At 34.3% G+C, this 20,673-nt stretch overlaps 1 protein-coding gene across 2 annotated transcripts in view; it reads left to right on the forward strand.

The window, feature by feature from the left end:
* Nucleotides 1-20,673, forward strand: part of NCAPG (non-SMC condensin I complex subunit G) — a 38,595-nt gene that overhangs the window by 10,096 nt on the left and 7,826 nt on the right. For both annotated transcript variants that reach the window (XM_058546806.1, XM_058546807.1), the window contains 8 exons: nt 217-357; nt 913-1,036; nt 2,241-2,330; nt 2,666-2,845; nt 5,151-5,261; nt 7,579-7,698; nt 13,305-13,523; nt 20,308-20,489. In XM_058546806.1, coding sequence (XP_058402789.1) covers nt 217-357; nt 913-1,036; nt 2,241-2,330; nt 2,666-2,845; nt 5,151-5,261; nt 7,579-7,698; nt 13,305-13,523; nt 20,308-20,489 — 1,167 coding nt within the window. The remainder of the gene's footprint in view (nt 1-216; nt 358-912; nt 1,037-2,240; nt 2,331-2,665; nt 2,846-5,150; nt 5,262-7,578; nt 7,699-13,304; nt 13,524-20,307; nt 20,490-20,673) is intronic.

Raw genomic sequence — 20,673 nt, forward strand, 5'->3', positions numbered from 1 at the left:
TTTCCGGATTCTTTTGATTCAAGCCAATAAGTTTGTTTGTGAAAGTTCATGACAATAGCATAGAATTTACTCTGTAGAACAAATTAGTATAACATGGTATAAACATCCGTATATTTGGACTACTGTGAACTGAAAAAGACTCTTTTCTGACCTAATGGGGGAGCTGTTTAATGTTTCTCAACAGATTCTACATTTTATTAATTCTGCTTATTTTAGTTATATTCAGAGCATTCCAGTTGTTAATGATGAACAGAGAGGTGATTTTGCCTATATTGGAAATTTGATGACAAAAGAGTTTATAGGTCAACAACTGATTCTAATTATCAAGTCTTTGGATACCAGTGAAGAAGGAGGAAGGTAATGTCTAAATGTTAACCCTTGTTCTAATTTGCTCTTCTAATTTCCTGTATTGAAGTATATAGTCTTGTTATAATATGATTAAATATATTTAATCTAACTCTCTAAAGTGCTATAAAAGTTTTCTCTTTCCTTCTATATATGTAATTTATAAGAGGAAATATACCCTTTCTTTCTCTATGTATATATATGGAAATATGTGAGTTCCTAATTTAATTTCTTCAGAATAAATCAATTAAATTTCAGATTTTTGCTTAAAAATCTCTATTTGTATTTATTACAGAGGGCTAGTAATACTATCTGAAAGATTTGATTCACTTCTGGTATTTTGTCATTTTATCATATTGATTTATTGTAGGGTCATTTATAAAAATTATTTTTTTGCAGAACATGAATTTTTGACCTGAAGTCTGTACATATATTTTTCTACCTATACTGATAAATATAAAAAGAACTGAGACAAATGTAATTAAGTCTGCAGAATAGGTGACATGTTACAGATAAAATGTGTTTCTACTGTCATACTGAAATTAAAATAGTTCTCTTTGAATGCAGGAAACGACTGCTGGCTATTTTACAGGAGATTCTTATTCTACCCACAACTCCAGTATCCCTAATTTCTTTTCTTGTTGAGATACTGCTCCACATCATTATAGATGATATTAGGAGAACAGAAATTGTAAGTAATTTTCTTCATTGTTGATAAAGATAAGAGCTTTTGGTCAATGACATTAAGGATTATCCTATCTTCTTTTCAGTACTTTTTGCTTTATTTGTCTTTAATTGCCTTTTGTTTTAGTTTTGTCTCTCTATCAAGTTTTTAAACTTGAACCCAAATCTCTCTTACACACACACACACATTTTAAAAAATATCTTCTTCCTTCTCTTAGCATACCTATCATTGTGTTGAATCATTTTGAAATAGAGCAGGTTAGGGAAGAGGTGACATGTGGGTATTGGTCACTAGAGTGTTTGAGAGCTGGCTCAAGTTATACATATCTGGGTTCAAATCCTCTCTGATACTTGCTGGCTTTGTGACTTTGGGCAAGTCATTTAATTCAGCCTTTTTACATGTCTGCAAGGTAAGAATAACAATAAAACTTACCTTTCATTGTCTAATGAAATAATATTCATAAAGAGCTTGGTAAATACAGAAATAAATAGTATCTATTATATTACTGTTTCCAAGTGTTCTTTTCTCTGGGGTAGCCAAAAAAGACAGACCTGTATCATTGCTTTTCATAAACTCATACACTCTTGGAGTTGCAAGTTAATTAAGAGGTTGTATTTTTCAATCTCTCCTTGTACATACATACTTATACATAAATCCCTTCTACAACATTCCCAATTAGTGGTTATCCAGCATCTACTTAAGTACCTTCATTCAAGATGCACCCTTTTTCAGAATCAGCCAACTCCAATGTCCCAGTGGCTCTGAAAGGAAAGTCTTTAGTTATGCTGTCATTATTTGTGTATTACCCAAAGGAGGACTAAAAGAGTATTCTGTTTTTCTATATTTAACTCCTATGGAGCTGAACAAAGGAGGGAGTTAAGGATTTTAGGTAGAGAATTTTAGTTTTATGGTGCCTAAGATTAGATTAGATTTCTGTTTTTCAAGCGCTATATGAGAGAATTTACTTTCAATGTCTATGTGCCCATTTACCTTTCCATAATCATAGTTTTTAGTCAGATATATTATTAGGTCATTTTTTTCTAAAATTGTCTGACAAATAGAATGTGTGCCATTTTTACTTGTATATTTTGCTGTATTGTTCAAGAGATTGTGGATACTACTTGGAGTTATGTAGCAGTTTAATGTCATTTTCTGATATAGAACATATTTTAAGCACATAAATACTTTGACTTATAACTTCACTTATCAGGTTACAGAAATTATCTCAGAGATTCGGGTGCCCATTGTTACGGTTGGTGTTAATAATGACCCAGCTGATGTAAGAAAGAAAGAACTCAAGGTAAATCTCTTCTAAATTAAAGAAATGCTTGAGTATAATGTATTTGTGCAAGTCTTTTATTTCCTCTTGCTGTACATTTTCAAAATGGTTCTCACAAAGTCAAATTATTGATTAACTATTAAACTATGCGAGTCTTTAAAAACGTTATCAGATCATGTCAGTCTGAAGGATTTGCCAATCTCTGTTTCAGGAAGACTACAACTTTGTATGTATATGCCTGACTGCTTAACTTCTGGGTCGTTGAGATGTTAAATAATACTCTTTAGTTTGCTACAGATTTTCATATTAATAGTTTTTGTTTTGTGTTTACACAATCAATTTATATCTTTCCTTAGATGGCTGAAATAAAAGTTAAACTTATTGAGGCAAAAGAAGCTTTGGAAAATTGCATTACCTTACAGGATTTTAATCAAGCATCAGAATTAAAAGAAGAAATAAAAGCATTAGAAGATGCTAAAATAAACCTCTTAAAAGAGACCGAGCAACTTGAAATTAAAGAAGTCCATGTAGAGAAGGTATAGATAACTTGTTCATACTAAATTTCAGCTGTCATTAATCATCTCAATTAAACCTTGTTTTCTTTCTCAACTCAGAAAGCTGCCACAATATATTCACTTTGGAGGGATTTTTAACAGTACCATGGATTAATACGAAAATAATTTTTTTCCTCCTGTTCCTTTCTATTTTGGACTTTGAAAGGCCTTAATTAGCTTTAATTATTGTAGCTAGGACTTTGCTCCCTTGTCCTGCTAATTCCTGGAATCTAAAATCTTTCTTCCTTGCCAAGGAAACTTACTTTCCAGTGGTTTCCTTCTGTTTTGTTTTGTTTTTGTCTTGAATGGTTTAGAAAAGGAAAACGCATCCATTTATCCATCTTGCCCTTATTTGTGGAAGACTCATGACCTTTCTGTTGCTAGGAAAAGAATTTCTGTGGTAACCATACCATTATACATGTATATTTTAAATCTTAATTACTCTTTTATTTTTAGAGAAACCTAAGTAGCTTTGTTATTTTGAAATACTGATCTTATATATCTAGCAACATTTAAAGCTTAGTTTCAGCCGTCTTTTTTTTTTTTTTTTTTTAACTTAGTTGTATTTGATAAACTAGTCTTATTTTAACGGAAGATACAATGGTATCAGTTACTGTGATGTTAACTTGTTAATTCAGGAGGTCTTTTAGGATCTTGTCTTTTGTAGTAAATGTCCTTTATTGTACTTTTGGTTTTGGAAGTGCTGATTAGAGTATCATCATAAAGAGAATGCTGGATAGGGAAGAGTGTACTATGCAGGAGTGTTTTGTAAGTTATGTCCTTGAGCTCTCTAGCCATAGACATCCCCACTCCCACACTCCATCTTCCCAGTGAGTATGCCTGAATTTTATTTTCATAGCTAGTAGCTTATTTCTTTTGTTTGATGAAGTCTGTGAATCATTATAGGCTTTTATATTTGAGGAGCAAATTTAAAGTGAAAAATGAAAATATAAACTGAAAAATGATAAAACTGCTGGTCTCAGTTAGGAAAATATTAACAAAGGTGGTCTATCATGATTAATATCTGTTTAACTTGACTTGCTTTGATCATTTATGTGTTCATTTGTTCTATTTAAGGGTTACAAATCTATTACATTACAAATAGAGCATAGCATAATGAATGCTACGGTCAGGGAAGTATATGGGTTTTATAGAGAGGCATCTAACCCCCAGGTAGGGTGTTGTTGGCTTCCCCAGAGGAAGAAATGTTTTGACTTGAGGGTTTAATAGAAATAATATTAGCTAACAGTTACAGGATGCTTTTTCTGTGGTAGTCCCTGCTTCAAGCGTGTCACAAGTGTGAATTCATTTGATTCTCCCTATAACCTCATGGGGTTGGTACTGTTATCCTCATAAGGGGTGAGTAACTTGCCCAAAGTCACACAGATAGTATATAGTAGAGACAGGATTCCAACCCAGGCAAGTGGCTTTAGGTTTGTGCTTTTTAAATGCACTCTGTGTTGTCTCTCCTCGATGAATTGTGAAGGGTATGTTATAGGCAGGTGGAACGACATGTGTGAAGGCCCAAAAGTTAAAGAACACCTGTTGTGTTTAAAAACTTCAGGTCCATATGACTAGAGAGTTGAGTGGGAAAGGTTAGAGATAAATCTGGGGGGAAAATTAAGGGCCAGGTCATGTAAGACCTTGTATAAGCAATATTTAAAAATTTGTGCCTTAGCCAAGGATCATGGTGAACTACTAAAGGGTTTTAAGTGGTAGGATGAGATTTATGTCTTAGAAAGATCACTGTTATTCAGGGAATGGATTGCAGTGTGATAAAAGCCTAGACAACCATACTAGTGAGAAGACTGCTATACTAATGTAGACTTGAGATGATTGCAGCCTGAATAAGATAATGATGGTGGATATGAAGTGAAAGGTTTGAGAAGTATTTAGGAATTAGTAACAGGGAGAAGAGTGAGTCAAGAATGTGTCCTAGGTCCTTTGGTTTGGACATCTGGGTAAATAGCAGTGATATTTATGGAGATAGCACAGGAGGAGGAGGGATTTGGGTGATGATGAGTTAGTTCCCTTTTGGATTGAGTTTGAGAAGCCTGTGGAACATACAAGAGGAAATTTCTTGTAGCAGTTTTATATATGAATCTGAGACTTAGAAAATAGCTGGGCTAGCTCGTAGGTGGTAAATGGAGTTGTATGACTGGGTAAGATTGCTCAGGGAGTGTGTACAGAGACAATATGCCTTAGACAAAGCCCCAAAAAAACAAACATTTAAGGGATGGACAGATGATATTCTTATTAATGCTGAATATTTTGTGTTTCATTTTAGAATGATGCTGAAACATTACAGAAGTGTCTTATTTTGTGCTATGAACTGTTGAAGCGGATGTCTACTTCAACAGGTATAGGTGCAACCATGAATGGCATCATTGAATCTTTGGTACGTTGGTGGCCTTTGAGGCTTTATTTTAGCCCTCTCCTTCCTCATTTTATATGTTCCTTGGGGTTCAAAGAATGAAAAGATGGCCAAATGGTAAAAATATATAGTGGCTGCTTCATATTGTGAGGGTTAAATTAAGATAATATATGTAAAATACCTGGTATATAAGTTGTAATTATTCCTTTAAAAAGTTTGAAAAAATTATGCTGGAAAGAGATGCAGAATATCTTCATTCTTTGAATAGTAAGAGGAAATACTGAAACACGTCAGGAATATTTAAGTACTGGAATCCTGCTATATAGAAAGACTGTGAGAAGGTTACATTGTGAGCCCTGTGAGAGCAATTTGTTTATTACTATATATTTAAGGGACACTTTTTACTAAAGTAACCCTTCATAGGTAATATCCATTTTATTAACCATAGGGACATAAATACTGCAAGACTCTAGAACAACATTGTCTGATAGAAATATAGTGTAAATTACATGTACCTTTAAACTTTGTAGTAGCCACATTTAAAAAATTAAAAATAAACAGATGAAATTAATTTTAACATATTTAACCTGATATATCCAAAATATTATAATTTCATCATTTGCTCAATGTTAAAACTATTAAGATATTTTACATTCTGTTTTTCATACTAAGTCTTAACAGTACATCTCGGTCTGGAGTAATCACATCTCAAGTGTTCAGCAGCCATGTGTGGTTAGTGGCTATAGCATTAGACGGCGCAGCTCTAGAGTATTCTTTTTAACAGTGCTCCTCATCCAAAGCAAATTTTAAATGTATCCAAGCTCTTCCAGGATCCTCTCAAAATTGTTTTTGCTTGGGATTAGTGAAAAACAGCCAATGAATGTGATCTAAAATCTAGTTCTTTGGATTGTCATGAGTTTCTAGATTCAATAAAGAAGACCAGATATTGTTTACAACAGTCTAGAGGTGATTAAAACTAGATTCTACTAAACCATTAGAATTTAGTTTTATTTTTAGTGAAGCAGATGTCTAGTGAAAAGTGATGCTTTTAAAGTTCTACTTGTGTACTTTATATCTGGTCCTATTGTAAGAGAATGGTAAATTATGGTATAATTAAGTACACAGTTAAAGTAGTAAATATGAAGACTGTATATATGTGGGAAAAGATACACAGTGTTGAGTGAAGAAAGAACACAAAATTAAATGATCGTAGTGATTTTAAGTATATGAAAACAATCTGTGTCTAAAGACTGAACGAGACCAGAGGGATGTAAATGAGTAAGGTATTTAGATACAGGAGTTATAATATTTTTATGAAATTACGAAGCTTTAAATAAAAATAAATTATTAATTGAACAAATATTTATTGAACATCTACTATATACTAAATGCTGGGGATAGAATATACAAAACATTTAGACTGCCCTCTTAGATCTACTGGTCAAGTGAGGGAAACATGAATCAAATAGACAAGTGGAAGCTTATGCTATTGATAATTGCTATGAACAAGAGCTATATGGTCATATGTGAACTTATAATAGTGGGATTTGATCTGTTAATGGAAAGTGACCTTGATCTGATATTTGAGTAGACATTAACTATGTGAAAGAGGGAGGGAAGAATGTTCTAGATCTACTCTCCAATACGGTAGCCACCAGCCACATGTGGCTATTAAAAACTTGTGGCTATTAATAACTAGTCCAAACTGAGATGTGCTATAAGTGTAAAAGTACATTGGGTTTCAAAGACTCGGTACAAATAACAGAATGTAAAGTATCTCAATTTTTAATATTGATTACATGTTGCAATGATAATATTTTGGTTATATTGGGTAAAATAAGATATATTAAAATTAGTTTCACCTGTTTTTTACTTTAATGTGGCTACTAGAAAATTAAAGATGACATGTGGCTTGCATCATATTTCTACTGGACGGTACTAAATGGGAGGCATCAAAATCAGACCAGTTGAACAAGCAGAGAGCAAGAGGTAGCATGGTATAAGATGACACTGGGAAAGACTACACAATGAGGTATATGTCATATTAAGAGTTTTATCTTTGTCCTTTGAGCGTTGGGAAGCCATTGAGTCCGTTTTAGAAGGTGGAGGGGAGGTGACTCATAATCAGACTATATTTCACTCTGGCTATATTCTTGTTTTAGCAATTTAATATTTGTCGTTTTTTTAAACTGAAAACTGACTTCTTTGAGTTGATAGACAATATGGAAATGAAGTAGATTTGCAAACTCGTACAGAAACTATCATTTTGACCATGTTTTTAATATACTATGGTACATTTCTTGTCCTGGTCAAAATTATTTTAATTTCTAATTCATTTTAGATTCTTCCTGGAATAATAAGTGTTCATCCTGTTGTAAGAAATCTGGCTGTTCTATGCTTGGGATGCTGTGGACTACAGAATCGGGATTTTGCAAGTAAACACTTTGTGTTATTATTGCAGGTAGGATTTATCTTGTGACAAAATCTTGACTGTACTTCCTGAAATAAATATTCAGAATCTTGATGATAATGCTAATACTCTAAATTTAATCTAGTCTGGGGCTTATTGATGAAGATGATCATTATGGCTGACTTTTAGGAACTTGATGTTTTTTATCTTTTGATTTCTTATTAAAACTTCTTTGTAGAAAAAAGATGAAATATCAATTATTTAAGGTATTTTAAAATTAATCATATAGCAGATATTTATTAAGTGCATATTATATGCCCAGCATTATTCTAGGCTTAGAAAAAAATACAATAGGTAATGGAAAAAAAAAAGACGACAAAAGTTGCTGTCCTAATGGAGCTTACATTCCAGAAGAGGAAACATAACGAAAAATAAACAATATATAATATGTCAGAAAAAAATAAAGCAGAGAAGGGGAATAAGGAGTGGGAATAGGGAGAGGGAGCTGTTTTGTCAGGAAAGGCCTCACTGGTAAGTTGAAATGTGGGTCAATACCAGAGGGAAGTGAGAGAATGAACTATGTAGATATCTGGGTAAGAGGTTTCCAAGGAGAGGAAAGAGCAGGGGAAGGGGCCCTGGGGTAGCTCTTTGCTTCACATGTTCAGGGAGCAGGAGAACATGGCTGGGGCAGATTAAGCAAAGGGGAGAATGGTAGGAGAAAGGGTTTGCAGGCAGCGGGATGTCCGTATCTTCCAGGGACTTATAGACTGTAAAGATGTCAGCCTTCACAGTGAATGGGATGGGAAAGAATTGGAGGATTTTGAGTAGAGGATTGTTACGATCTGACTGGGTATATATAGTGTTGGCGTAGACCAGGGATTGGCAAACCTTTTCTGTAAAGGGCTAGAGAGTAAATATTTTAGACTTTGCAGGCCATATAGTCTCTCTCATCTACAACTCTGCTGTGTTAGTATGAAAACAGCCATAGACTATTGTCTGTGAATGAATAAGCGTGGCTTAGTTCAATAAAATTTTATTTATGCACACAGAAATTTAAATTTCATATAATTTTCTCATGTAATGAAATACTATTTTTTAATCATTTAAAAAGGTGCAGTTATTCTTAACTTGGGAGTCTGTACGAAAGCAGGCAGCAGACTGGATTTGGCCATGAGCCATAGTTTGCAGATCCCTGGTTATTAACTGCAGGGGTACAAGTATGGAAGCAAGGATACTTGTAAGGAAGGTATTGCAGTAATCCAGGGAAAAGATGATAATAGCTTGGACCAGTGTTGTAGTTTTTGGGATTTTGAGAAGTGGTGGTTATCTAATTTTGTAGATGATGTCTATGGAATTTGCTGATGAATCTGATGTGGCATGAGAGAAGGAAGTTGAAGATAAAAGGATTTTGGTCAGAATAACTGGAAAGATGGAATTGCCCTTTCCTGTGATGGGGAAAACAGAGGAACAGGTTTCATTGCAGATGGATGAGATAAGGAGTTCAGTTTTGGGCATGGTAAGTGTGAAGTTTGAGATACAAGTGGATAGTAGGCATTTGTATATGAGTTTCGAGATAGGAGAGAGGTCCAGGCTGGGGAGATGAATCTGGAAGTCTTTATTTTATAATAGTATCCAATGCCTAGAGACTGGATGTTACCTGAGGAATGAGTGTAGATTGAGAAGAGATCTCAACTTTGTAGTTCCCTAGGGCTCGAGCAACATTTAAAGGTGGGAGGGATAGTGGCTGGGCCGGTGGCATAGCAGTTAAGTGCGCGTGCTCTGCTTCGGCGGCCCGAGGGTTGGCAGGTTTGGATCCCAGGCGCTCACCGACGCATCGCTTGTCAAGCTATGCTGTGGTGGCATCCCATGTAAAGTAGAGGAAGATGGGCACAGATGTTAGCCTAGGGCCAATCTTCCTCCACAAAAAGAGGAGGATTGGCATTGGAAGTTAGCTTAGGGCTGATCTTCCTCACCAAAAAAATTAAAAAAATTAAAAAAATAAAAGGAGAGATAAAGAGGAACCAGTAAAGACTAAGTTGAAGTAAACAGTAAGGAGAGAGTTTGATGTCCTAGAAAGCAAGTGAAGACGATGTTTTAAAGAGAATAGAATGACCCAGTTGTCCAGTGCTGGTGACATGTTGACAAGGATTCATAATTGACTGTTTTTGGCAAGTAAGGAAGTGTTTGCTGACTGTCATGAGAGTAGTTATGTGGAAAGCAAAGTCTTATTGGAGTGGACTGAAGAGAGAATTATGGGAGAGGAATTGGAGACAGCCATTGTAGACTACTGTTTCAAGATTTTATTTTCTGTTAGGAGTAACAGAAATGGGGTGGTAGCAAGAGAGTGATATGGGGTAAAAAGAAGAATTCTTAAATTTTAATTTTTTTTAAGATGGGTAAAATTACAGCATGTTTGTATACTAAGAAGGACCCAGTTGAAAGGAAAAAAGTTGATAATATAGGGAAGAGAGGGCAGTTGCTCGAGTGCTGTTGAGTAGGCAAGGGGGGATGGAATCTACTGTACCAGTGGAATGCATTTGACTTTTTAACTCCTTTGGATGTTGGTCTTTAACATTTGGGCCTACCTTAATTTGGAAAATATACTTCTCTTCTCTTCCCCATGTAAAAAGACAATGTGATTCATGTAGAGTCTGGTATTGCCAAATGTAATGGAATAAAAAAGCTGCAAGGAATTTTAATGCAATTGCCTGCCACCAGGTAAATGGGAGTGCTTTGTGTACTCAATTTGAAAATAACATGTGACAACAGGGATCATCATCATTTTCATGAACAGATTATTTTAAAAAACTGAACTCAACCAATAGTTGAATTTTTCCCCAACATAAAACCCTTATCTTGAAGCATCCTTTAATGTTGCATATGACATTGCCAAGAAAAAAAAAAAGAAAAGCATAAAATTGGAGAGAACTTGGGGAAGTCATGTGTTCTGGAAATAGGCAAACCACTGTGGCTTGTATTAAAGGAAGAAAATTAAAACCACACTTTTGTCAAAAGACAATCCTTAGGAATTTCATTCAGGATTTTGTTTTAATTTCCTCTTTTGGAGCACTTGGCATCTAATCAATTCATTTAGTGTGCAATGATGAAATTCCTGATGCTGCTTTGTTTATATTTATCATCCCATGCTGTTGTTAAAGAAAAATGTCTATTGTGAGATCCTTTTGGAAACTTGGAATGTCAGTATTATCTTTAAAATGGTGTGAAGTTTCTTTCTCAGATGAACAAGAAGAAAAATCTTGGTACTTTGTCCAGATGAATCATTTATAGTGGTTGGCCATACCTCTACTTTTGCCCTCAGGTGCAGAATGAACCCTCTGTGTGTTATAGAGAGTTATTACTTGTTACACCAGCAGGTATTGGTATCAGTGAGTCTGCTAGTAATTCTAAAGGAAGTCGTATTCACTATTGTGAAGTTTATTGGCTTCATAGGCACCTAGGAAATAAAATCCTACATTTTCAAAGAGGTTTGTGAAGAAATTAAAGCAGGAAGTTCTCTACTTCAGTTTCCTGGCTTTTCTAGAAGATGGACCTTGAAGTGCTAGATTGATTCCTGGTCATTACTTTTTTTTTAAGTGAAAGAAAAATCTTACTAAAACATTTGATAGTGAAGTGTTTGTTTATGTCTAGCTTACTAAGTAGTTCTTTTTGGCTTTAAAAATGAGGTAAAACATTCATTAAGATGCCCTAGATACCATTATGAATGCTGCTGAAAAATTATATGTTGTAGTCAAGTTGGAACTCTGATAGAGGAGATTGAAGGTAGATAAATACATGAAATTTCTAGTACCACAGCAAAAGAAATGCCACAGAACTCTTTCTCAAAAGATATTTATGTTCACTTGACCTTTCAAGATGAAATGTGGATTTTGATCCTTTTCATTTTTGCTGACATAACATCAGTAATAAGTGCTTTAGTCATTTCAGACAGAAGAAATGCAGTATGAATTTAATGCTTACGAGTGTCCTGGAGGATTTTGGAGTTATTTAATATTAACTCATCCTCTACTTGACAGAGATAGCTATAGGATCCTTGATACTGTTTGCTCCAATACAGTTTTCTGTAGTGAAAAGGAATTGTCAAAATCAAGTTGATGTGAAAGATAAATGAATGTACCTAATCAAGACTGTTCTACAATTTTACCTTATTTCAAATCAGATCAGTCAATAGCAGCCTTGTCATGGAATTAAAGTGTACCTTTTTTTTTTTTTTTTTAAGTTTAACCAACTTTGAGATCTAAACTTTTTTCAAGACTAACTATTAATATTTGCCTGAAAAAAATAACTAGATATATTTTTGTAAATTAAAAATGTTTGTGAATGATATCAGATTCAAATGCAGTAAAAAATAAATTGTATGTGACATTTTGCCTATGTTTTTTATTCTGGGGTGAGGTTTTAAGCTTTTATCAGGTCCTCAAAGGGGTTCACAATCAAAAGAAGTTAACCACTGAATAGATTCAATTATTTATCTTTATAAAGGTATTTTCAGGGCTATCAGTGAAAGATTTTACATTAAGGGACAATAGCTATCTTTTGGGGGAGTAAGAAATCAGTTCTTTTTTATCAAGTTTTATTAATAAAAATTAAGTGTATACACACTTGCTAGAAAGGCAGGAGAGGGAAGTTATTTCATTTTAAAATCTTTCTTAAATAAATATCCAATATTGAGAGCTGTTGCTAGCCAGTAAGGAACTGAGAAGGGCAATGAAAACCAAGTTACTGCTGAGAGAGTAAAGCACGTTTAGAATTTGTAGAGAACAGTCATGACAGTACATTCTTGTAAGCATTTGGCTTCAGCAGATTTGCAGGTCTTGCCATAAGAAAATATGTAATAGATATGTTCTTGAAATTTCCTTCCAAGTTTTGTAATTTTGAGCCATTTTTCTTGATTCACCGATTTGATCAGCTTGCCAGGTGGTTTTTATTCATGCTGAAGGCTAAGCTATATAGCTAAGTAGTTTATCAATGCCCAAAATTTAAATGCGTTAAAGAATATAGTAAATCTTCATAATAGAAATATTCCGCTCTGTTTTTTTCATGTCTTTGATATTTCGTATGTAGGAATTCAGTTTTCTTAACTCAGGATAGACTCATACAAACTGCTGGGTTTTATGGTTCACCTCCTTTTATAAAGGAGTCCAGTTCATTGAAAACTGAATTCACTATTAATGAAATCTGAATTTATTGAGCTAATAGAAAAATGAAACTTGATAACCTAGAAGAGTACTGATATTCTAATGAATGCTTTTCATTGGTTAGAATGTAATGTTTTTGTCTTGATAGGTGGCCCAGAACAATTTCAATATAATTGAACAGTTTTTTTAGATCTTAAAAAATAATAATAAAACCACAATTGAACATATTCATTCTTTTTTAAATAAAAGGAACAAATAATATAATTGAGCCTGACTCTAGTTCCAGGAATTTTTGGACTTTTTCTGAAGGAAATATAACTCTGAATGTTAGGATACAAATAAAACTTGCATTTTAAAGTTATTATTTTTATTAATTTTTGAAAAAGTCTTATGTAGACTTGACACTGTTGAAATTAGACTAAGAAAATAATTTTATGTAGCATAAACAAAATTAAAAGTTTACTGACTTTACTTTTTTTGGTGGGGGATATTTCACTTTAGGTTTTGCAAATCGATGATGTGACAATAAAAATAAGTGCTTTAAAGGCAATCTTTGACCAACTGATGACATTTGGGATCGAACCATTTAAAACTGAAAAAATCAAAGCCCTTCAAAGTGAAGGTGCAGAAATAAACACTAATGAACAACAAGAGTTAAAAGAAGCTGAAGAGACAGCCAAGAATGTTCTGAAACTCCTTTCTGATTTCTTAGATAGTGAGGTAAGAAATAATCACAGCCCTATTATTATGAAATGTGATTTTCAGCATGTATATATTTATGCTCTTTATATTTTTTGGGCTGAAATTTAAACTTGGCCAACATTTAAAAAATTTCCCTTTTGAATATCATAATTAAATCCCACTTTCACTTGGGCTTTATACCTAGTTTCTCACTATAAAATTGCATGTGCAGAGAATTGATGTGTAAACAAAAATGAAATGACTTAGAGGGGATTGCCATTATTTTTTCATAGTTTTTCCTTGTCTTTGTGATTTATGACTTAGTTTTTTCCCCAAGAGTCTTAAGAAATAATTTTACATTGGGTAGGTAGAAGGTCTAAGATAGGCTATGGGATTGGATCTCTTTTCTTAAGGTACTCTTAAACTACAGTACATTTTTATAGCATATATGAACATTTAATTTAAAAATTTTTTATATTTTTATTGAGGTGAAATTGACATTAACAGTTTTAAAGTGAACGATTCATTGGCATTTAGTACATTCACAAGATAGTGCAACCACCATCTCTAATTTTTAAAACATTTTCATTATCCCAAAAGGAAACTGTACCCATTAAGGAGTTGCTCCCTATTTCTCTTCCCACCAGCCCCTGACAACCACCAAACTGTATTTTGTCTCCTTGGATTTAACTGTTGTGGATATTTCACATAAATGGAATCATATAGTATGTGACTTTGTGTCTCCTTTCTTTCACTTAGCTTGTTTTTGAGGCTTATCCATGTTGTAGCTTGTATCAGTACTTTATTCCTTCTTATGGCAGAACAGTATTCCATTTTGTATATATACCACACTTTGTTTAGCCATTCATCCATTCGAGGATATTTGGCTGTTTCCACCTTTTGGCTGTTGTGAATAGTGCTGCTATGAACATGTATTTTATTTGAGTACCCATTTTCAATTCTTTTGGGTATATACCTGGAGTGGGATAACTAGGTCGTTTAGGATTCCCCCCAGGTAGTTATTTAACATATCCAATACCTCACATGTTTATCCTTGTTTTTTTTTTTCCTAGTGAGAACATTTAAGTTCTTCTCTCTTAGCAAATTTCAGTTATACAGTACAGTGTTATCAACTATAGTCACCATGTTTTACATTAGGTCTCCAGAACTTATTTTTTTTTATTGAGGTATAATAAAACTTATTCATCTTATTACTGAAAGTTTGTACCCTTTTACCAATTTCTCTGTATTTCCCCCACCCCCTAGTCCCTGGCAACTGCTTTTCTACTCTGTATCTATGAGTTTGACTTTTTTTTTTTTTAAACATTTCACATATAAGTGATACCATGCATTTGTCTTTTCTCTGTCTGGTTGTTTCACTTAGCATAATGTCCTCAATCCATGTTGCTGCAAATGGCAGGATTTCCTTCCTTTTTCTGTCTGAATAATAGTCCATTATATATATATATATATATATATAATGTATATGTATATATATATACACACACACACACACACACACACACACCCCACATCTTCTTTATCCATTCATTCACTGACAGACAGGTTATTTCCATATCTTGGCTACTGTAAATAATGCTTCAGTGAACATGAGAGTGCAGATATCTCTTAAGGATCCTGTTTTCATTTCTTTTGGATATATAATGAAGTGGGATTGCTGGATCACATGGTAGTTCTATTTTTAATCTTTTGAGGTCCTTGGCTGTCTTTCCAGTTATTTAGAGTGTCTTTAATTTTTTTCAGAAATGTTTTCTAGTTTTCAAGGTACAAGTCTTTTACTTCCTTGGTTAAATTTATTCTTATGTATTTTATTTTGTATACTATTATAAATGGAATTGTTTTCTTCGAATTAGAAGTCCAGTGTGCTGTGCATTGCACAACAGAGCCAGGTTGGAATTGTTTTCTTAATTGGAATTGTTTTGTTAATTTTCTTTTTGGATTGTGCATTGATGTTGTATAGAAACTCAACTATTTTTTTGTATGTTGATTTGATTTTGTATCCTGCAACTTTGCTGCATTCATTTATTAGCTCTTGTAGTTTTGTGTGTATGTGTATACTCTTTGGGGTTTTCTCTATTTAGGATCATGTCTTCTGTGAAAAGATTTGGTTTTAACTCATTCTTCCCAGTTTGTTTGTCTTTTATTTCTTTTTCTTGCGTAATTGCTCTGGCTAGAACTTCCAATACAATGTTGAAAAGCAATGGTTAAAGCAGGCATTTTTGTCTTGTTTCTGATCTTAAGGGGAAAGTTTTCAGTCTTTAATCATTGAGTGCAATGTGGATTCCTCATAAGTGGTCTTTATCATTTTGAGGAATTTCCCTTCTATTCTTTGTTTTTTTTAAATCATGAAAGCATGTTTAATTTTGTCAAATGCTTTTTCTACATCAACTGAGATGATCGTATGGGGTTTTTCTCCTTTGTTTTATCGATGTGGTGCGTTGCATTGCTTGATTTTCTTATGTTTAACCACCCTTGCATTCTTGGGATAAATCCCACTTGGTTATGGTGTGTAATTTTTTTTTTTCTCATTTTTTTAATTGATGTTTTAATAGTTTATAACATTGTGAAATTTTGGGTTGTACATTTTTGTTTGTCCATCACCATATATATGTCTCCCCTCACCCCTTGTGCCCACCCCCCATGCCCATTGTCCCTAGTAACCAGAATACAGTTTTCTCTGTCCATGTGTTGGTTTATATTTCATGTAGGAGTGAGATTATACTGTGTTTGTCTTTCTCTTTCTGGCTTACTTCACTTAACCTAATACCCTCCAGGCCCATCCATGTTCTTGCAAATGGGACGATTTTGTCTTTTTTTATGGCTGAGTAGTATTCCATTGTATATATATACCATATCTTCTTGATCCAGTCATCAGTTGAGGAACACTTAGGTTGCTTCCACTTCTTGGCTGTAGTGAATAATGCTGCAATGAACATAGGGGTGCATAAGCCTCTTTGGATTGTTGATTTCAGGTTCGTTGGATAGATTCCCAGTAGTGGGATAGCTGGATCATAGGGCATCTCTATTTTTTAATTCTTTGAGAAATCTCCATTGGTGTGTAATCTTTTTAATGTATTTTTGGATTTGGTTTGCTAGTATTTTGTTGAAGATTTCTATATCTGTATTCATAAGGGAAATTGGTCTGTAGTTTTCTGGCATTGTCTTTGTCTGGCTTTGGTATCACTGTAATATTGACCTTATAAACTGAGTTAGGAATTATTTCGTCCTTTTCTGTTTATTGGAAGACTTTGAGAAAGATTGGTGTTAATTCTTTTTTAAATATTTGGTAGAATTTGCCAGTGAAGACATCTGGTTTTGGGCTTTTCTTTTTGGGAGGTTTCTATATACTTATTCAATCTGTTTATTGTTATAGGTCTGTTCAGATTTTCTATTTCTTCTTGAGTCAGTTTTGGTAATTTGTGTGTTTCTAGGAAATTGTCCATTTCATCTAGGTTATTTAGTTTGTTTGTGTTCAGTTGTTCATAGTATTCTCTTATAATCCTTTTAATTTCTGTAAGGTCAGTTGTAATGTCCCCGCTTTCATTTCTAATTTTAGTTATTTGCATCTTTTTCCTTTGTCAGTCTAGCTGGTGGTTTGTCAATTGTGTTCATCTTTTCAAAGAACCAACTTTTGGTTTCATTGATTTTTCTCTATTATTTTTCTATCTATTTTGTTTACCTCTTCTCCAATATTTATTATTTTTTCTCCTTCCTTTCCTCTTTGGGTTTACTTTGCTCTTCTTCTTTTAGTTCCTGAAGGTGTAAAGTTAGGTTATTGATTTGAGATTTTTTGTTTTTTGAGGAAGATTGGCCCTGAGCTAACATCTATTGCCAATATTCCTCTTTTTTTTTTTCTTTTTTCTCCCCGAAGCCCCAGTACATAGTTGTATATCCTAGTTGTTAGTCCTTCTAGCTCTTCTATGTGGGATGCCACCTCAGCATGGTGATGAGCGGTGAGTAGGTCTGCGCCCCAGATCCGAACTGGCGAACCCTGGTCCGCCAAAGCGGAACATGCGAACTTAACTGCTATGCCACCGGCCAGCCCGAGATTTTTTTTTAACGTAAGCATTTACTGCTGTAAATTTCCCTCTGAGCACTGCTTTTGCTGCACGCCATAGGTTTTGTTGCGTTTTCATTTTCATTCATCTCTGAGTATTATCTGATTTCCCTTTTATTTTCTTCTTTGACCCATTGGTGTATAGGAAGAGTATGTTGTTTAATTTGCACATATTTGTGAATTTTACAGTTTTCTTCTGTTACTTCTCTCTAGGTCTAGTCCATTGTGGTTGGAGAAGATACTTTGTATGATTTCATGCTTTATAAATTTATTGAGATTTGTTTTGGGCCTAACATGGGGTCTATCCTTGAGAATGTTCCATGTGCACTTGTGAAGAATGTGTATTCTGCTATTGTTGTGTGGTGTATTCTCTCTGTTTGGTAGGTCTAGTTGGTTTATAGTGTTGTTCAAGTCCTCTATTTCCTCACTGATCTGTCTAGTTGTTCCATCTACTACAGAAAGTGGAGTATTGGAGTCTTCAATTATTGAAGAGCTGTCTATTTCTCCCTGCAGTTCTGTCAATGTTTGTTCATATATTTTGGGGCTCTTTTGTTGTGTATATGTTTATAATTATCTTTTTGATGAATTGATCGTTTTTAGATCAATATTTAATGTCCTTTGTCTCTTGTAACAGTTTTTGACTACAAAATGGCAGAAATAAGTCCTTCCTTATTCGCAGTTTCTTTAAGTGTAAGTGGATTAAGCTCTTCAATCAAAAGGCAGAGATTGGCTTTTTAAATTTTGAGTTATTAGCCAACTGATATACTAACTTCCTCTTGGGAATTGTCCAGTACTGTGGGCTTGCTGACATTGCATAGGTAGGAAAACTATTGAATATGAAAATTGTTTGACAGTAAGTGAATGAATTTTGTTTTGGTTTTTTTAATACATTAATCTCTTTCTGGCTAAACTAGATTCTGTGACTTTGACTTTATTTGTCATCACTACTAAAAAATCTAGGCTTCCTTGACTATCCTCTGGGCCATAAGTAACAGTCTTTTACATGCTTTAAAGACTTGTGGTCCTGTCCCAATTCAAATCCCCACCATTGGTCTTTGGATGGATTACTATTGTTAGCAGGAAAGTATGTCATAGTTCGAAATTTTTAAAAGGTGGGAGGCCTTTGGAGTTATAGACCTGTAGACTTGTGTTCTGGTTGCATCCGTGTGAATCTTCAATAAGGTATTTACTGTCTCTGCTCTGTTTTCTTGTCTGTAAAATGGGGATAATTATGCCCATTCAGTGGAATGGTTCTTTAATTCAGTCAGCAAATATTTGAGGGCTAATTATATGCCAGTCACTATATGCTCTTGAGACTACAGTCCTGAGTGGAACAGTCTCTGCCCTCATGGTGGTTGTGAGCCCTAAATGAGTCAGTATGTGGAAAACATACCAAGCCCTAGCACTTAATCTTATCGACCCCTATATCTTTCTTATTTTTGAGTATTGAAAAAAATTTTGAAGTAGTTCTTATATTTACTTATTCCACTCTTCACTTCTTTCTCCTTAATTTAGACTTGTCTTTCATTCCTAGATTATAACCCGTCAAGATAATTTTCCTGAAATCTCATTAAATCTTGTTTCCCCACCCTTTCAAAACCTTCAGTGACTCCATATCCTGCCTCACTAAGGTTGAATTTCTTTACCTAATTTTCAAAGTCTTTATAATCTGATCACTGAGTAAACTTACTTTCCATCAATAATAATAAATAATCTCTCACATTTGTGGAGGATTTACTGTGTGGATAGCACTTGCAAGAGCTTTACATGTGTTATTTCTTTATCCTTGTAACTGTCTTTTGTGTTAAGTACTTTTATTATCACCTATATATGAAAAAAAGCGAGGCACAAAGAAGCAACATACACAGGATCATGCAGCTAGGAAGCGTCAGAGGCTTGAATTTAATTCAGTATCATTAACCAGTATTTTTAACTACCACTCTTTTATACCCGTACCTCCATTTGAATACCACAATATGTTTTTTTCTCCAAAGAAGGGGGATTCTATTTTTTGAGGAGGATTGGCCCCAAGCTAACATCTGTTGTGAATCTTCCTCCTTTTTTCTCCCCAAAGCCCTAGTGGATAGTTGCTTGTCCTTGTTGTACATCCTTCTAGTTGCTCTGTGTGGGACGCCGTGTCAGCATGGCTTGATGAGCGGTGCGTAGGTCTGCACCCAGGATCCAAACCTGTGAACCCTGGGCCACCGAAGCGGAGCGCATAAACTTAACTGCTGTGCCACCGGGCTGGCCTCATCTGCTATATCTTCTTTTCTGTTTTCTTCTCTAGGTTTCTTTGCTTACTCTTTCTAGGAATGCCTTTTTCTTCTGTTCACATTTTACTCATTATTCAGATACACTGCCACTCTCACCTCTGGAGCTTTCGTTTATAGACACCTTCCTCTGATGGCAGGGACTATTACTGAGGGTTTTCTATATCTTAGCACCATGATAAGCATTTAATAGATATTGTTTTAATTTTTGGTTTCACAACATTTGAAAGGCCTTTTGATTCTTCTAAAGAGTTTTAAGGGAATTGAAGTTTTCATAGCTACACTAATAATTTGTTGTATAGCCTTAACCTAAAAGGAGGAAACAAAATCTTTGTACGTGCCTTTAACCAATTCATAATAACATGAGTGATTTTTGTATAGTTCATATAAAAATATTGTAGGACAGGCTATGTTGTAAGGCTTAAAAAGGAAATACAAACAAAAAATTTCTTTTAATGAGAGTCATTTTTATTAGGTATCTGAACTCAGGACAGGAGCTGCAGAAGGCCTAGCCAAGCTGATGTTCTCTGGGCTTTTGGTCAGCAGCAGGATTCTCTCTCGTCTTATCTTGCTATGGTACAGTCCTGTGACTGAAGAGGATGTTCGACTTCGACATTGCCTAGGCGTCTTCTTCCCCATGTTTGCCTATGCAAGCAGGTATTTAGTGATATCAGTAAATCAAAATCTGACTTGAAGTTAAATTCAGGCTCCCCATGAGTCATATCTATAATATCACTTTGTTGTTGATATTCTTTTTTCTTCAGTGGTAAGTGATTGAAATGAGAAGAACTTACCTAGATTACATCTACCTGAATTGTCTCTTTCCTAGATGCAAACATGC

Source organism: Diceros bicornis, chromosome 8 (assembly GCF_020826845.1).
Source record: "Diceros bicornis minor isolate mBicDic1 chromosome 8, mDicBic1.mat.cur, whole genome shotgun sequence".
Lineage (NCBI taxonomy): Eukaryota > Metazoa > Chordata > Mammalia > Perissodactyla > Rhinocerotidae > Diceros > Diceros bicornis.